Source organism: Pituophis catenifer, unplaced genomic scaffold (assembly GCF_029215685.1).
Source record: "Pituophis catenifer annectens isolate HBS135680 unplaced genomic scaffold, rPitCat1.0.hap2 SCAF_3, whole genome shotgun sequence".
In the NCBI taxonomy this organism is placed as follows: domain Eukaryota; kingdom Metazoa; phylum Chordata; class Lepidosauria; order Squamata; family Colubridae; genus Pituophis; species Pituophis catenifer.
This window is the reverse complement of record NW_027256883.1, coordinates 35,970,262-35,984,354: the sequence shown is the minus strand read 5'-3', so window position 1 is coordinate 35,984,354 and position 14,093 is coordinate 35,970,262. Positions and strand designations below refer to the sequence as shown.

The window sequence follows — 14,093 nt, the reverse complement described above, 5'->3', positions numbered from 1 at the left end:
AAAATCATGCGTGTGTGCGTGCGCATGTGTGTGTGTGTGTGTGTGTGTGTGTGTGTGTGTTTCCTTCTATTAATTCACAATGCCTTCTCAGATCTGCAAAAGTTTCAGTACTTACTGAACTGTGATGAAGGTTAGGTGACCTTGAAGTTTTTATCAGGTAATTAATCTGTTTTAAAGGGTTCTATAAGATTTGTCTATTTATACATTAATTGATTAGAAGTATATTCCCATTTTGTAGAGGAGATCAAAGCAGCATACATAGTTTGCCCTCCGCTTTATTGGGCTGAGAGACACTGGCAACTCTCTAGAAGATACAACATTGATGTGGATGGGATAGCCTCGCCTGAAATAAATAAATAATAAGTCTAATTTAGCACAATTTTATCAAGTTTTTTAAAAAAATATTTTAAAATTTTAAGTTCCTGAGCTCGCAGAATGTCTGCTTCTTTCTTTACATATATATATAATAATGATATAATAATAATACATAATAATGAAGTTATAACAAACATAACTTTGTAAAATCATATACCGTAATTGCTAAATTGTAAGTACCACTAAGTACTAACATTAAACCCATGGGGAATATTCAGCACTACAATTGTGGACAGCTCAATCAAATATCTCTGTGTTTTTCTTTTCAGCATTAATACTGAACTTTGCACCTTACATTTTTGTGATTACTTTTCATGTTAAGTTAAAAAAAATTTAAAATTAGGCATGCAGCCTACAACATTTGATGGCAATTCCTTAAAAAGTCACTAAAATAATAGTTATTTTGGTTTGTGGCAATTTTGTATTTAAAAAGGTCATATCTTTTAATATACCTACTGAGATTATATTAGAATGATGCAGAATTCAGAATGACTCATAGCCAGCCTTCATTAAAGTGATGTTCTTTGAATCTTATACTTCCACTTCTGGCCAATGTAGCCAAGTACACAAAACAAGTTTCCAGGCTTTCCCAAAACTAGCTCTCTACTTGCTTTTGAAAGATAGTTAGTTTAGTTAGTTAGTTACTTTAGTTAGAATGTTTGCAATTAAAAATGTGTCCAATATGCATTTAGCAGGAACAAATTTCATTTGCTTTTTTTGTTACATCAAACATTTACTGGGCACACAATTTAGGATAACAATAGGAAAAAATATCTTATCTTGCTATGAACTGGGAGTTATGGTCTAATGTACTATTCTTGGAAAGCAGCTGATTGAAAAAAATGCTGAACTGTATAATCTAATTAAGCTTTTGAAATAATTTGAGTTGTATTAATGGATCTTATTCCCAAATATGTACACCTTTGGAATTATTTAGGATAGCATTGTAGCATAAGTTAGGTTTTCAGTGGAACTATTATTGTGGACTAGCACTTCAGATGAATTAGTTAGGGGTACTGGCAATAGAGAAGCATATCTAATTGCAATGAGTCAAGAACAGCGGCCTATAATTCTCTGTAGAGATTCTCAGTCATCTAGGTCATGGTTGTCCCAAAGGTGCTTTTTCAGGAGGCAACTGAACTTTCTTGTTTTTTTTTTTTGAAGACATTTTGCTTCTCATCCAAGAAGCTTCTTCAGCTCTGACAGGTCTTTCCACTATCCTGTCAGAGATAACAAAGCTTCTTGGATGAGAAGTGAAACGTCTTCAAAAGAAAAAAACATGAAAGTTCAGTTGCCTCCTGAAAAAGCAACTTTGGGACAGCCTGTAATTCTATTATTGTGTTATTTCTTTGGTTAAAATATAAGCATTCTTTGTGATTTGTTAACCACAGTTTTCTTATTTATCTTTCTTTTTAACAGATTTTGGCCATTGTATCCATATTGTTCATTGTACTATCCACCATTGCTTTGTCACTCAACACTCTACCTGAGCTTCAAGTAATTGATGAATTTGGACAACTAAATGACAATCCTCAGCTAGCACATGTTGAAGCAGTGTGTATAGCATGGTTCACTATGGAGTACCTTTTGCGTTTTCTGTCATCTCCAAACAAGTGGAAGTTCTTCAAAGGTCCATTAAACGTCATTGATTTGTTAGCCATTTTGCCCTATTATGTCACCATTTTCCTCACAGAGTCCAACAAAAGTGTGCTGCAGTTTCAAAATGTCCGCCGTGTAGTTCAAATATTCCGTATCATGAGGATACTGCGGATCCTTAAACTTGCTAGACATTCAACTGGACTTCAATCTTTAGGATTTACCTTACGAAGGAGTTATAATGAATTGGGTTTATTGATACTATTTTTAGCTATGGGAATTATGATATTTTCCAGTCTAGTGTTTTTTGCTGAAAAAGATGAAGATGCTACAAAGTTTACAAGTATTCCTGCATCGTTCTGGTGGGCTACCATCACTATGACCACAGTAGGTTACGGTGACATTTATCCCAAAACTTTATTAGGTAAAATAGTTGGTGGATTGTGTTGCATTGCTGGAGTGCTAGTAATAGCCCTACCCATTCCCATCATAGTAAACAACTTCTCAGAGTTCTACAAGGAGCAAAAGCGGCAGGAGAAAGCCATTAAAAGAAGGGAAGCGCTTGAACGAGCAAAGAGAAATGGAAGCATTATCTCAATGAATTTAAAAGAAGCCTTTGCTCGCAGTATGGAACTGATTGATGTAGCTGTTGATACTGATAAAACTGAGGAAGCAGCCAATTCAAAGGAAACTCCCGATGACAACCACTTATCTCCAAGTCATTGGAAATGGGCCAGAAGGACAATGTCTGAGACAAGTTCTAATAAATCCTTGGAGAACAAATACCAGGAAGTGAGCCAGCAAGATTCACATGAACAGCTAAACAATACAGCAGCAACCTCCAGTCCTCAACACTTGAGTGCTCAGAAACTTGAAATATTATATAATGAAATTACTAAAACTCAGTCTCAGCCTAATCTGAACTCCACCTACCAAGGCCCTTCAGTGAAACCTCCCCTCTATGAGGAGGAGATAGAAATGGAAGAGGTTACTGGACAAGGAGATGCATCTATAACAGGACCCAAAGAAGTCATCCCTGATATGAGAAGCACTTCTAGCATTGACAGCTTTGCCAGCTGTGCCACTGATTTCACAGAGACAGAACGGTCACCTCTTCCTCCATATTCCAGTTCTCATTTGCAACTAAGATTTCCCATTGAGTTTTCCCACTTAGAAGACCAAACAGCAAAAGATTCCCAGCTTTTACCATTTATGAAAGATAAAACGTTTGCTCCCAGGGATACCTGTTTTGATTACTCCTCAAATACAATGATGAGCTCTGAGAGCTGTCCTCATCCTCTCCTTCATGGTCACTTTCACTTTGACAATGCCATGGAGAGTCCCAAAAGTTCTTTCAGAGGAAGTAACCCTTTAAAATCAAGGTCCCTTAAAGTTAATTTTAAGGAAAACAGAGGCGGTGCTCCACAAACCCCACCAAGCACCACAAGGCCATTGCCAGTGTTGGCAACAGGAGACTTCCTACAATATACCCCTCAGCATATCAGCACTATCCTCTTAGAAGAGAATTCACCACAGGGAGAAAGACCCGTGCTGGGTGCAGATTCTTCTGGAACTTCTAAGCAAGTATGCCCTTTGTTCCCCAAGCAGAAACGTTTTTCTTTCCCTTCCAAGGAGAGAAGTTTTACTGAAATAGACACTGGTGAAGAAGATGACTTCTTGGAAATCCCTGGCATAAGGCACAACAGGCAGTTGGATATCAAGGCAAACTGCTTTGGGGATAAACTTAAGGATGGGAACTATGTAACAGAGGACTCTGAAGTCAGTTCTTCTTCACCCAAACATTTGAGTCATAACTGCACTCAAGACATTTATCATGTTGGAAGGGAAATAACAGGGGACAATAATCAAGAAGGTCACAAAATGGAAAACCATTTATTTCCCCCAGAAATCCATACAAATCCTAGTGATCCTGGTTACTGTCCCGCCAGAGAAACCAGCATGTGACTAATTAGGACAGCAATAATGACAAAACTTATTTCTTAAAACTGGAATTAGCAATGCCTATGAATTAAAAAAGGGAAGCCTCGAAAGTAAATAAAATATTTTTGCATGGCATGAAGACTTACTTAGTTTAAGTACAATTTAATTTAAACATTTTTTTTTCTAACAAAAGGTAAATCAGGAAAAATGCAACAAGAACTGAGTAAAATAAAATGCTCTTTTCAGAGATGATCTTCTGCAATGCTTAACACTGTTAATACTTTCATTTATGGTTGTAGATAATTTTAATTAACTTTTATTTTTCCTTTTGAATTTCAGAATTTGCACATGAAAGGATGAAATGTTGATTCATATGTTAATAATAGTGTGAAATAAGGTGCTTTGAGTCTGCAAAATGCACATTTTGTAAATAAGTTGGATTTGCTGGAACATCTCCAGTCGTCAAGGATTTGTAAAAACAAAAACAAAAAACCAGATTTCTTGGGGCAGAGACTTCCTTCAAGTCCACTGTCTGGAGGATTTGTATAGACTTATGTTGCAGAATTGCAGCTTATTCTTAGAGCATCTTACTTATCTTGTTTTCTCTTTAAACCCCCATTCAATGTACGCTGTTTGTTTAAGAAAATTGCAGTGTTTTCTCATTTCTTTGTGAAGTGAACCATAGCTTCAATTATTTTTATTTGCATAGATGTCATGGATGCACTTGCAGCTTCTTGGGGGGGCGGCGGGGGGGGGACTTCTTAAGACTCTGCAAGATTTAATGACCAGGAATTGAACTTTTGTCATACATGCCAAATTGAAAGCAAATACAAATCCATTACAAGAAATACAATTATTTTTATGGTAATAAAATGTGCCAAATGACATGAAAATGATTATTTTATCGTAAGACTTTAACAATGTTGTAATGTTGCATTATTGTTAAAATCTTACTATTTGTAGACTTCTTGTTATTGTATATCTGCTGTTTTCTTTAACAGTAATGTGTCATTTGCACATCATTTTTCATCCCAATTTAGTTACTATTTGGTTTCAGAATGCTGTACCAATATCATTCCATGAATCAACCGAAAGAATTGTCACGTATGAGAAGTCAGAAAATTTATCTTTCAGAGGAGATTATTGAGGTTCACACACTGTGCAAAGAAGTAATGCAGATTATTTGTGTTTAGCTTAGAGTATGCTGTGGCCACAGTGGTCCATATACTGTGGTATAGGGCTTAAAAATGTGTAAAACCTGTATAATTGTGCTTATTCAGCAAAATGTCTGAATGCCTCAATTTTGCACAAGGTACGCTGAATGCAGATAGGTTTACTCAAAATTATCACCATTTCCATGTAATTATAGCAATTAACATGCAGAAAATGGAATATTTTGAAACCTCCATTGTTCATCTTCATGATATCTCTCCCATCACAAGCACTCTAGTCAATCTTTTTCTTTTTCCCCCAGATTTCTATAACTAATTTTGCTAATAAAGATTTAATACATTAGTTATTTTAGAATCAGAAAATTCAGTAGGTTTAAACAGCATTTTGACTGTGTTACTTTAAAAAAAAAAAAAGCGACAACTTTATATATTTCTCAGTTACACTTATTCTGTAGGGCCAGGAAGGACAATTGGAATTTTAGGAACTTGTAGGAATTCAAAGGGGGGACTAGAAGTACCATCAGCTAGCAAAACTCACTTAGATCAGTCATTTTCTCTAACAGTCCACCTTACAGCTATGCAATGTTCTCTTATGGGATGAAGTAAAGACAGATCCCTGTGTAAGTCTAGGAGAAACAAATGGATATAAATCTAACAAATAATATAATAAACCACATGATGCAAATGAGAAGATATTTTCTATGGCTCAATAGATCTGTTTAGAATTATAGTTTAGCTTTATTAGCTTTATTAGCTTTCCCTAATGACAATAGGCAAGTGACACATTTTCAAACAAAACATAGGCTTGCAGCCCTCCACCAATGTTATTTTCTGAGAGTGACCAATCCAAAGTCTTTTTTATGTTTTAAAAATGCATGATACTAAAGGCCCACACATGGCTTTGCAAAGTGCCACCCAATGTACTTTTTTTCCAGTTAAAAGAAGATTTTTAAAGCACATTAATCACTGACGAAAAACATCTGTTGCTGATTTTTTTGTATAGATAAACAAAGCTCAAAATTTCCCCTAAACTTTTTTAAAACACAATTTTTCTTTTGTTATTTGCACCAAAACAGCTTTCAGTGGAGAAAATGTACTGTACAGCTCATGAATTTTACTTCTCCTAAATACAGTTCCACAATTGCAAATTTATATTTCACTCTTTGGACCAAATATTAAGCACAGGAGATTATTGGTTTCAAAAAAATGTTTTTTTAAGTTCCTCTTAAGACTTCCTTTTTCTATTAAATTATATATCTTCAGATCCATATTTTATTAATTTATATACTGGGGCTAAATGTCATTTCTAAAGCAGCCAATGTCTGGTCATTAAGTCTCAAAGTATTTATTAGTTCTTAATGAAAATCAAAATTACTTTTATTTTTGCATAAGATTTGACTTAATTGCATGGCAATCCACATGATCTGTTTCAATTACTTATATTTTGTTCCATAAAGCTCCTTTATTTGTTTATCTTCTTTCACAGTTAGATATTCCCATGAATGGAGAGCAAATGCTAGCTAATACTTTTTGGGAGATGTTGTTTTATTATTCCAATTTATTTGTTTATTTATGTCCCATATACAGTTTCTGCCTGTATTCAGACAATTGAGTAATAGTCAAAAATAAAAGCTAAATGAAATGTTAGCCTTAGATTAAAAATAGCAGTTTGCTCAGTAATTTCAATGAAATCATGATTTCCCTCATAATGTCTACTCAAAGAAAACTCTTGGGAACTACCATAACTTCTGAGTTAAAGATCTAAAGTTCAAAAATGAAAATTTGTTCTTCTCAGATTGAATGATGAATATCTTTCTGTCTTTATAGTCCTGATGTTGTATCACATGACATGGACATTTTAAGTTGCTATCTTATAGATGAAAAAAAGAAACTCGTGTATTTTCTGTAGACGCATTGAAATATTGTAATCTGTTTCCCATACCAAGTCTGTTCAACTATCGTTTCAAAATCGTCTGCTACTGAAAATATAGTTTTTTAAATCTTATTTCAAATATGTTTGCAAAGTAATTCAACTGCTGCTACTGAAAGCTGATCATCTGCTTAGGAAAAAAATTGAAGATTTATGAATTGCTCTTATAGTAGTAGTAAAATAAAAGATGCTTCTTTCGTTCTGTAGGGATACTGCTACTAAATGCCATGTGCTCTTATTCTAAAGCAAGTGTTTAGAACTAGCACCTCATTAAAACAGTGACTGATTCTAAGGCAGAAATACAGGATCTATGACTTTCCTTTCTGCTGAATTTAAACTCTCAGCTATTTATTTTTGGCCATAATGGCTAGAATTGCTGAAATTGTCCAGCTTCCCCAACCCAGCAAAAAAAAAAAAAAAGAAAAAGCCATTTGGCCTGATGATTCAGAATGGCGCCCAAGCCACTAGGAAAATATACTTACATTTTTCTGTAAGTAACAAAAGACTGTTACATTGTTTAATTTTCACAATCACAAGCTTATGAAATACATTAATAATTAGCCCAAAGTCATTAAATGGCTGGAATCCTAGGAAGGGATTTGAATCAAAACTTATCCTACTCTACACTCTAAACTAGTTAGCTAACTAAATAACTAACTAAATAACTAGCAAACTCTAGCATTTTTCATTCCCTATTGTCTAAAATAAAAAACTCTCAACATATTCACAAAGAAAACTTTTGCTTGATTTGGATATTTGTGTCATATAATCAATAAGCCAATCAATCAATAACATGTGTAGCAAATATCTTAATTCTCCAAGGTTCATTTTTCATGATTATTTCAAAAGCAAGCCACATTAAGATGAAAAAAAAGAATGTAATGTTTTCTTCCTTTTAAAGTATAGAACATTTATCATAGAAAGTGATTGTAGTACTCAGCTATGATGGATGTATATTTGGTGTTTTTTTTTAAAATTATGCTGTAATTCTGTAAAATATTTGATCCACTAAATGTCTTGAGGAAATTGCTGAGCCAAAGCCAGTATGGAAAAAAGGAGAAAGAAAAATAGAATTCCTGTGAGTATGCGTAACAAGTTTTTTAAAAATTAATTTTTTATATATTTGCTTGTTAATTATTGTAGCAAAGAGCAATATTAAAATTTTTCATTCCAATCTTCTTACATATCAGTTATAATTGAAACCACCCTTTTAAAAATATCAATTAATTACAGTGGTCTATGCTTGGGCATTCAGGTTCATTCTTCTAGCCAAGTTCAGCTGAAGTCAATGGGCAAAAGAAAGAACAAATAAAAGTATCATATTTATTATGTTTAAAATGTGAATAAATAGATATGTCCAATTCACAGCAAATTTTCAAGGAAGGGAAACAAAAATTATCTATAATAAAAATGTTTACAATCTGGTCTTAAACATTTCCCTTCTACTCTAAAAAAGAGTGAAAGCAGTTTCCCCACTTTTCACATTCCCCCATTGTATTGACAATCTGTCAGTCTAGCTCGGGGCTGTCAAAGTCCCAGGCCACAGGCCGGATGCTTCACGTGCTGGTCATGCCCACGTCCCTTTTAGCAAAGGGGGGGAAAATCCCGATACATCATGTGATGACGCCATGACAATATGTGTTTGACACCCCTGGTCTAGCTCTAATCTCAGTAACATCAGTAGTTGTGCAAAGTAGAAATCAGTGGTCCTTCAGATGTTGCTGATACAATCCCCAGCAGCTCTTATGAGGCCATGTCGGCTTGGGTTGTTGAGAGCTGCAGTACTGAATTGGTCAGGTTCCCCAGTTTATGTATTGCTACTAAATAGTAGAAAATAGTAAAACAACTGTGTATTATGCAGTTCCTCCCCAATCTGGTGTCCTTTATAATTCAGTTTATTGCTCATCCACCTAGAAGGGAAATCCCTGGCATTGGATTTAAGAGTTCTTATACTGGTGTAGGACAGGGTAGGACAAAATTTTCTTCCACAAAATGCACTTCCAGATATCAATGCTGCTCAAAAAATCCCACTGCTCTTATCCTCAGAACTGATTACTTTTAGGAAGGGTCTGGTGCAGCTAGGTGAAAAACTGCCATACCTGCATAACTTACTCTATGTGATGGAAAATATCTTTTGCTCACACCTAAGGGGAGAAAAAAGCTTACAGTAGGTTTTTTTTGTTTTTGTTTTTAATTCGCCTGGTCCAGAGCACTAAAAAAAATTGCATCCCAAGTCCCTGGATGTAGAAGAGAAATTGAGACTTACGCTTCTTTATAGCCTCAGCAAAATATGCAACTCTAGCCACGGATACGATATACAAGTTTGGTTGTGCTGATGATTAAATACATAGGGATAAGTTTCCTAAAAAGAATATTGCTTATTACATTGAGATACATAATTATTAAATGATGAAATACGGTCTCATGTTTATGGGTAATATGTTATAACTGATATTTATTTCTTATCTACAAGTAGCAGGGATTCTATTTATTTGAATTTAACATTGTTTTCTTCTGAATGCTACGAATGCTGAAAGGGGAAAAAGCACAACAGTATTTGATGATGATGATGATGATGATGATGATTTCTTTTGCCACAATATGTTTTTACTATTCAATTTCAAGGAATGACAGCATTTTATTGTGAATTGCTAAATTATTGTAACAAGTTATCCTCGTTTTTGTTTTTAAAACTAAGAAATGTATTTTCAGTGGGAGATAAAGACGTACACATCTTGTCAAATGTCCTTCTACTGCCTTTACAATGCCCCATATTTTAAAATGGAAAATTTTGCTAGTTTTGTTGAGCATATTATTCATCTTTAAAGGGCGGCTGCTGGGCTGAAAATAATACTCATATAAGACACTGCAAGAGTACTTGCTTGCATTATTTATTAGGAAAGACTTAATTTCATCATTTTGTATGCCATCTTACCCCTTACCTTCTTCTGTAGTAAACCATTAATAGAATTTCACATATAATAGTATTCATTATCAATGTGTTTGTATGAATGTTTCCATCTCAGCTGCATTTAACATCATGAAAAGGAAACGTGATGTTTCAAAATTTTCCTTTCCTTTCCTATCCTTTTTTTCTTTCTTTCTTTTGAATTCTGTTACATTTGCTGATCAAGTAAATATTTGTACACAAATCAGCATATAAATATGCATGTTGTAGCTGTATTGTACAATTGTTCAGCATCAAGAGACTTATTTATTTTCTGTCAAATGTCTGTAAAATAAATGGCATTGTTCTCCATTTCCGTCTGCCAGAGTAAGCAGAACAGTAAAATAAATGTGTAAATGAGTCATCTGTGTCTCATTTCAGTTCTCTGCATGAAGCTCCTTTGCCTTCAACATTGCATACATATCAAAGTCCCAATCCATAGCAATTTTTAGTTTCATTTCAAGGAATGGGGGAAACTGTAGAAAGAAATATTCGGAATGCTGAGAAATAAGAGAGGCCTGCCATTTTCATCACTTGCCTTTTCTTTCAATAGTTACTTTCTAGACTAAGCATGTATGGCAGCAATTGCCATGAGACTTTTCTGGAATCAAGCCCTGAGTCAGGGGGCTAAGCCTAATGATTTGAAACAAGGCTGACTTCACCATTCCATTTTACAATAGCCTTTTTTTTTTTCAATAATTGTGGTCTTACATTCTTGACCTGTGCATGCCCTAAAGCAGCAATAGTGGGACTGCAGAATATTGCTGGTTCTACCTCATAAAATTAGCTTTGAAGAAAGGCTGCTAGGGCATGTTTCTCAGAAATGGCACTTCGTTTTGGACTGGTTGCCCTGAATCAGGCTGCTGCCTTTGGACTGGAGTGTGGCATCCCACATACCTATGGCCAACTCTCACCAGGTTCCTCATCTGATGTTAAAACAAATTGACTATTTTCCAGCATCTTGATTTTCAAAAATGCCTCTAAACCCCAAATTAGTTCCATGAGCATTTTTGGAATTTAATGTTTTAAAAGATCCCTGGCCATAGTCTGATATTTGTAAGTATGATCAGTAGCCTACAAAAATAGCAAAAGCAACATTAGAATAAAGTAGGGGGAAAGCTATGAGATTATCAGTTAATAATGTGATAAATTTATGTTTTGTAACCAGTTATGTTTCCTATGGCAGTCATTTCTTCAATGAGAAAGCTCCCCAATAGACAACAAAAGATTGAAGATCTCTGTCCTAGGGCTTCTTCAGTATCACTGGAACTTGTGTATCTCTCTCTCTTCAGTAAGTTCATTATCATCTGTTACAACAAAGACCTGTAGATCTCATTGTGTTGAATATAGAAGAATTATTTACAAAAGCATAATTATTTTACCTTTATAATACTGTAGGTTTTTTTGCAATATACCTTGAGGAACAGGGGATGATATCTGGAAAGACTAGGGAGATTTGAGTCTTTTCTACTTACTAAGCTGTGAATGGTCATTTGAAAGAAATTTGGGGCTTGAATGGAAATTAATGAACACAATACACTGGTGACAACATGATTCAAGCGCATAGCCTCAGTGTGACCAATATTGAGAAAAACATTGTCCATAATGATATTTAACATCTTCACCAGCTCATGCATCAGCCCCTAACTAATTGTGGATGCTCTCAAGAATAACTAAGCAAAGTTGGACTTGATTGGGATTTAGGTTTGATTGGGAAGTCTATCAAACATCCCTTAGGAAGACAATGGCAAACCAGCTGGGTGCATCTCATGAATGAAGGCAAATATATGTGTCCCAGAATAATGTTGCAGGACCCAATCTGGGTCGGTCACCAGACCAGAGGTTTAGTTTTTTGAGCTTTCAGCCTCGTGCTGGAGCCCATCCTCGGAGAACTTCTCTTTCACCAAAATGTTAGCGAGACAGATTCTGGTGACAGAGAAGTTCCCTGAGGATGGGCTCCAGCGTGAGTCTGAAAGCTCAGAAGACTAAACCTCTGGTCCTGGTGACTGACCCAGATTGGATATTATTTACTCCTCTTCAGAAAGCAACACTGAAGTCATGCTCAAGAAAGTCTTTACCTTAAAATTCTATTGCTGTGAATATCGTAAATTAATTTTGTACCTGTTTAGTAGTAGTTTCTTTTTGGTGTCAGGAATTTGTTAATTAATTAGGTCACACACACACACACACACACACACACACACACACACACACACACACAGAGTCAGTAGCAACCAATCAGATACAAATTTAGGCAGTCAGAATGACAAATAGAAATATGCCTCAAAACCTATTTCCAATTTAATCTTTCCATTTAATTCAATCCATTATTCCTGATACTTTGACACTGCAACATTGCCAAGTGCAGAGGTGTCAAATGGTGGCCTGCGGGCCGGATGCGTCACGCACAGACCATGCCCACCCCAGCTCCACGAAGGGGGGAAATGTTGCAATACATCACGTGACGGCAACGTGATGCCACGAGTTTGATACCTGTGGCCTAATGGCTTCTTGTTGCAGGACTGTGGATTTTTCTCAGGAGGCCACTGAGTACAACACTGAGTACAATGTGGCTGGTAGTATTGCACAAGATCTCTATCACCCGTCACCATTGGCCATGCTGGCTTCAGTCAATGGAGGGGAAGTTCAATATCTGGATGATGCCTGCATGCTAAGCAACTGTGATGTATCATGTTGAGGAGTTATTCTGAAGTTCACAGTTTTAAAAGGAGTCCACATCAGCCACTGCCATTCTAGAATTTCTAATGAAATCTGAAAGAAAGCATTTTGACATTGCAGTAACAAAAAACCAGAATGCTTCTCTTAATACTTTATCCAACAGCCTACATCAATATGTACTTTTCAGATATGTTAGAGTAAATAGTTGAGTAAAATAACTAATTAATTATTTCAGGCTAGGAACAATGGTATTTGTAGTCCAATTCATCTGGAGAATAGGAAATTTGAGAGTCTACTTTGTTTACTATTCAATGGTAGTTTATAAACTATCAAGCTGACTAAAAAGATCCCGCAACTCATATATTCTACTAAAATTCAACTTGATTTCTGCAAGTGCTCAAAGCCTGCCTTTTATAGCTATAAAAAAAAGAAAACAACACGAAGTAATCCTAGCTTTACCTTCTATCTTGGTAAACATTCTAAGTAATGAATGGAATAGAGTAAGCATCTGTTGTAGACATATATTTGTTATGCTTTATCTTAAATATATAAAAATGGGTTTTATCTAAATGCTAAAAATATTGCATATATGATTGGGATCCTCTGAAGAAAAACAGTAAGTTTAGCCTGGTTAGGGGGAAAAAACAGACGCATAAGAAGACAGTTGAGGTAGGTGACTTAATTTATTTATTAATTTTTTATAATTAAATGACTAAAAGAAATAGTTTAGATACCTCACTCCTTCAGATTTTCAAGAAATAAAGAACTACATTAACTACACAAATTCATTTTAAAATCTAATTTGGAATTCAAAATGTATTCCATGAGTTTTATTGTTGCCATTAATCTCCCCATAATACTGAGTATTAGATAGGCTTAAAACACAACTATGGAACAATGAAATGCTGGACATTCTTATGAATCATATTTCAGCCCTATCTATACTCCAAAACTGTAAACAGTCCAGAAATAATGTATAAATAGGCATCACTGATAATTCTACCTAGGATTGGTATTCTATCCATTTTTTATCTGTATGATGTTTGCATATATTCACTCAAACATTTACTTTGTATAAAAAATAAATATTGGCAAGAAAAGGTTAAATTAACACATTTAACACATTTTTTCTAAAAATAAATATGTCCAATTATTTCATTACAGACAATGCATTATGCTTCACATTTTTATAAACTGCTCCGAAATAAAACCTCAAAGAAATTCAGCATCCAAAAACTAATTGTGCCCCTATATTTATTTTTACATAGGGTCTACATTATATCAATTCATAGCAAAATAACCCAGTCTGATTTCACCAATCATAATACAGGTAGTCCTCAATTTACAACCATTCAGTTAGTAACCATTCAAAGTTACAACGGCAATGAAAAAGGTGACTTATGACCGTTTTTCACACTTACAACTGTTACAGCATCCCATGGTCATGTTTTTA

At 34.9% G+C, this 14,093-nt stretch overlaps 1 protein-coding gene across 1 annotated transcript in view; it reads left to right on the top strand.

The window, feature by feature from the left end:
* The window catches only part of KCNB2 (potassium voltage-gated channel subfamily B member 2), a 171,148-nt gene extending 167,212 nt beyond the window's left edge, over positions 1-3,936 (top strand). The window contains exon 2 of the mRNA XM_070942213.1: positions 1,795-3,936. Within this exon, the coding sequence (XP_070798314.1) occupies positions 1,795-3,936 (2,142 nt within the window). The remainder of the gene's footprint in view (positions 1-1,794) is intronic.
* The last annotated feature ends 10,157 nt before the right edge of the window (positions 3,937-14,093 follow it).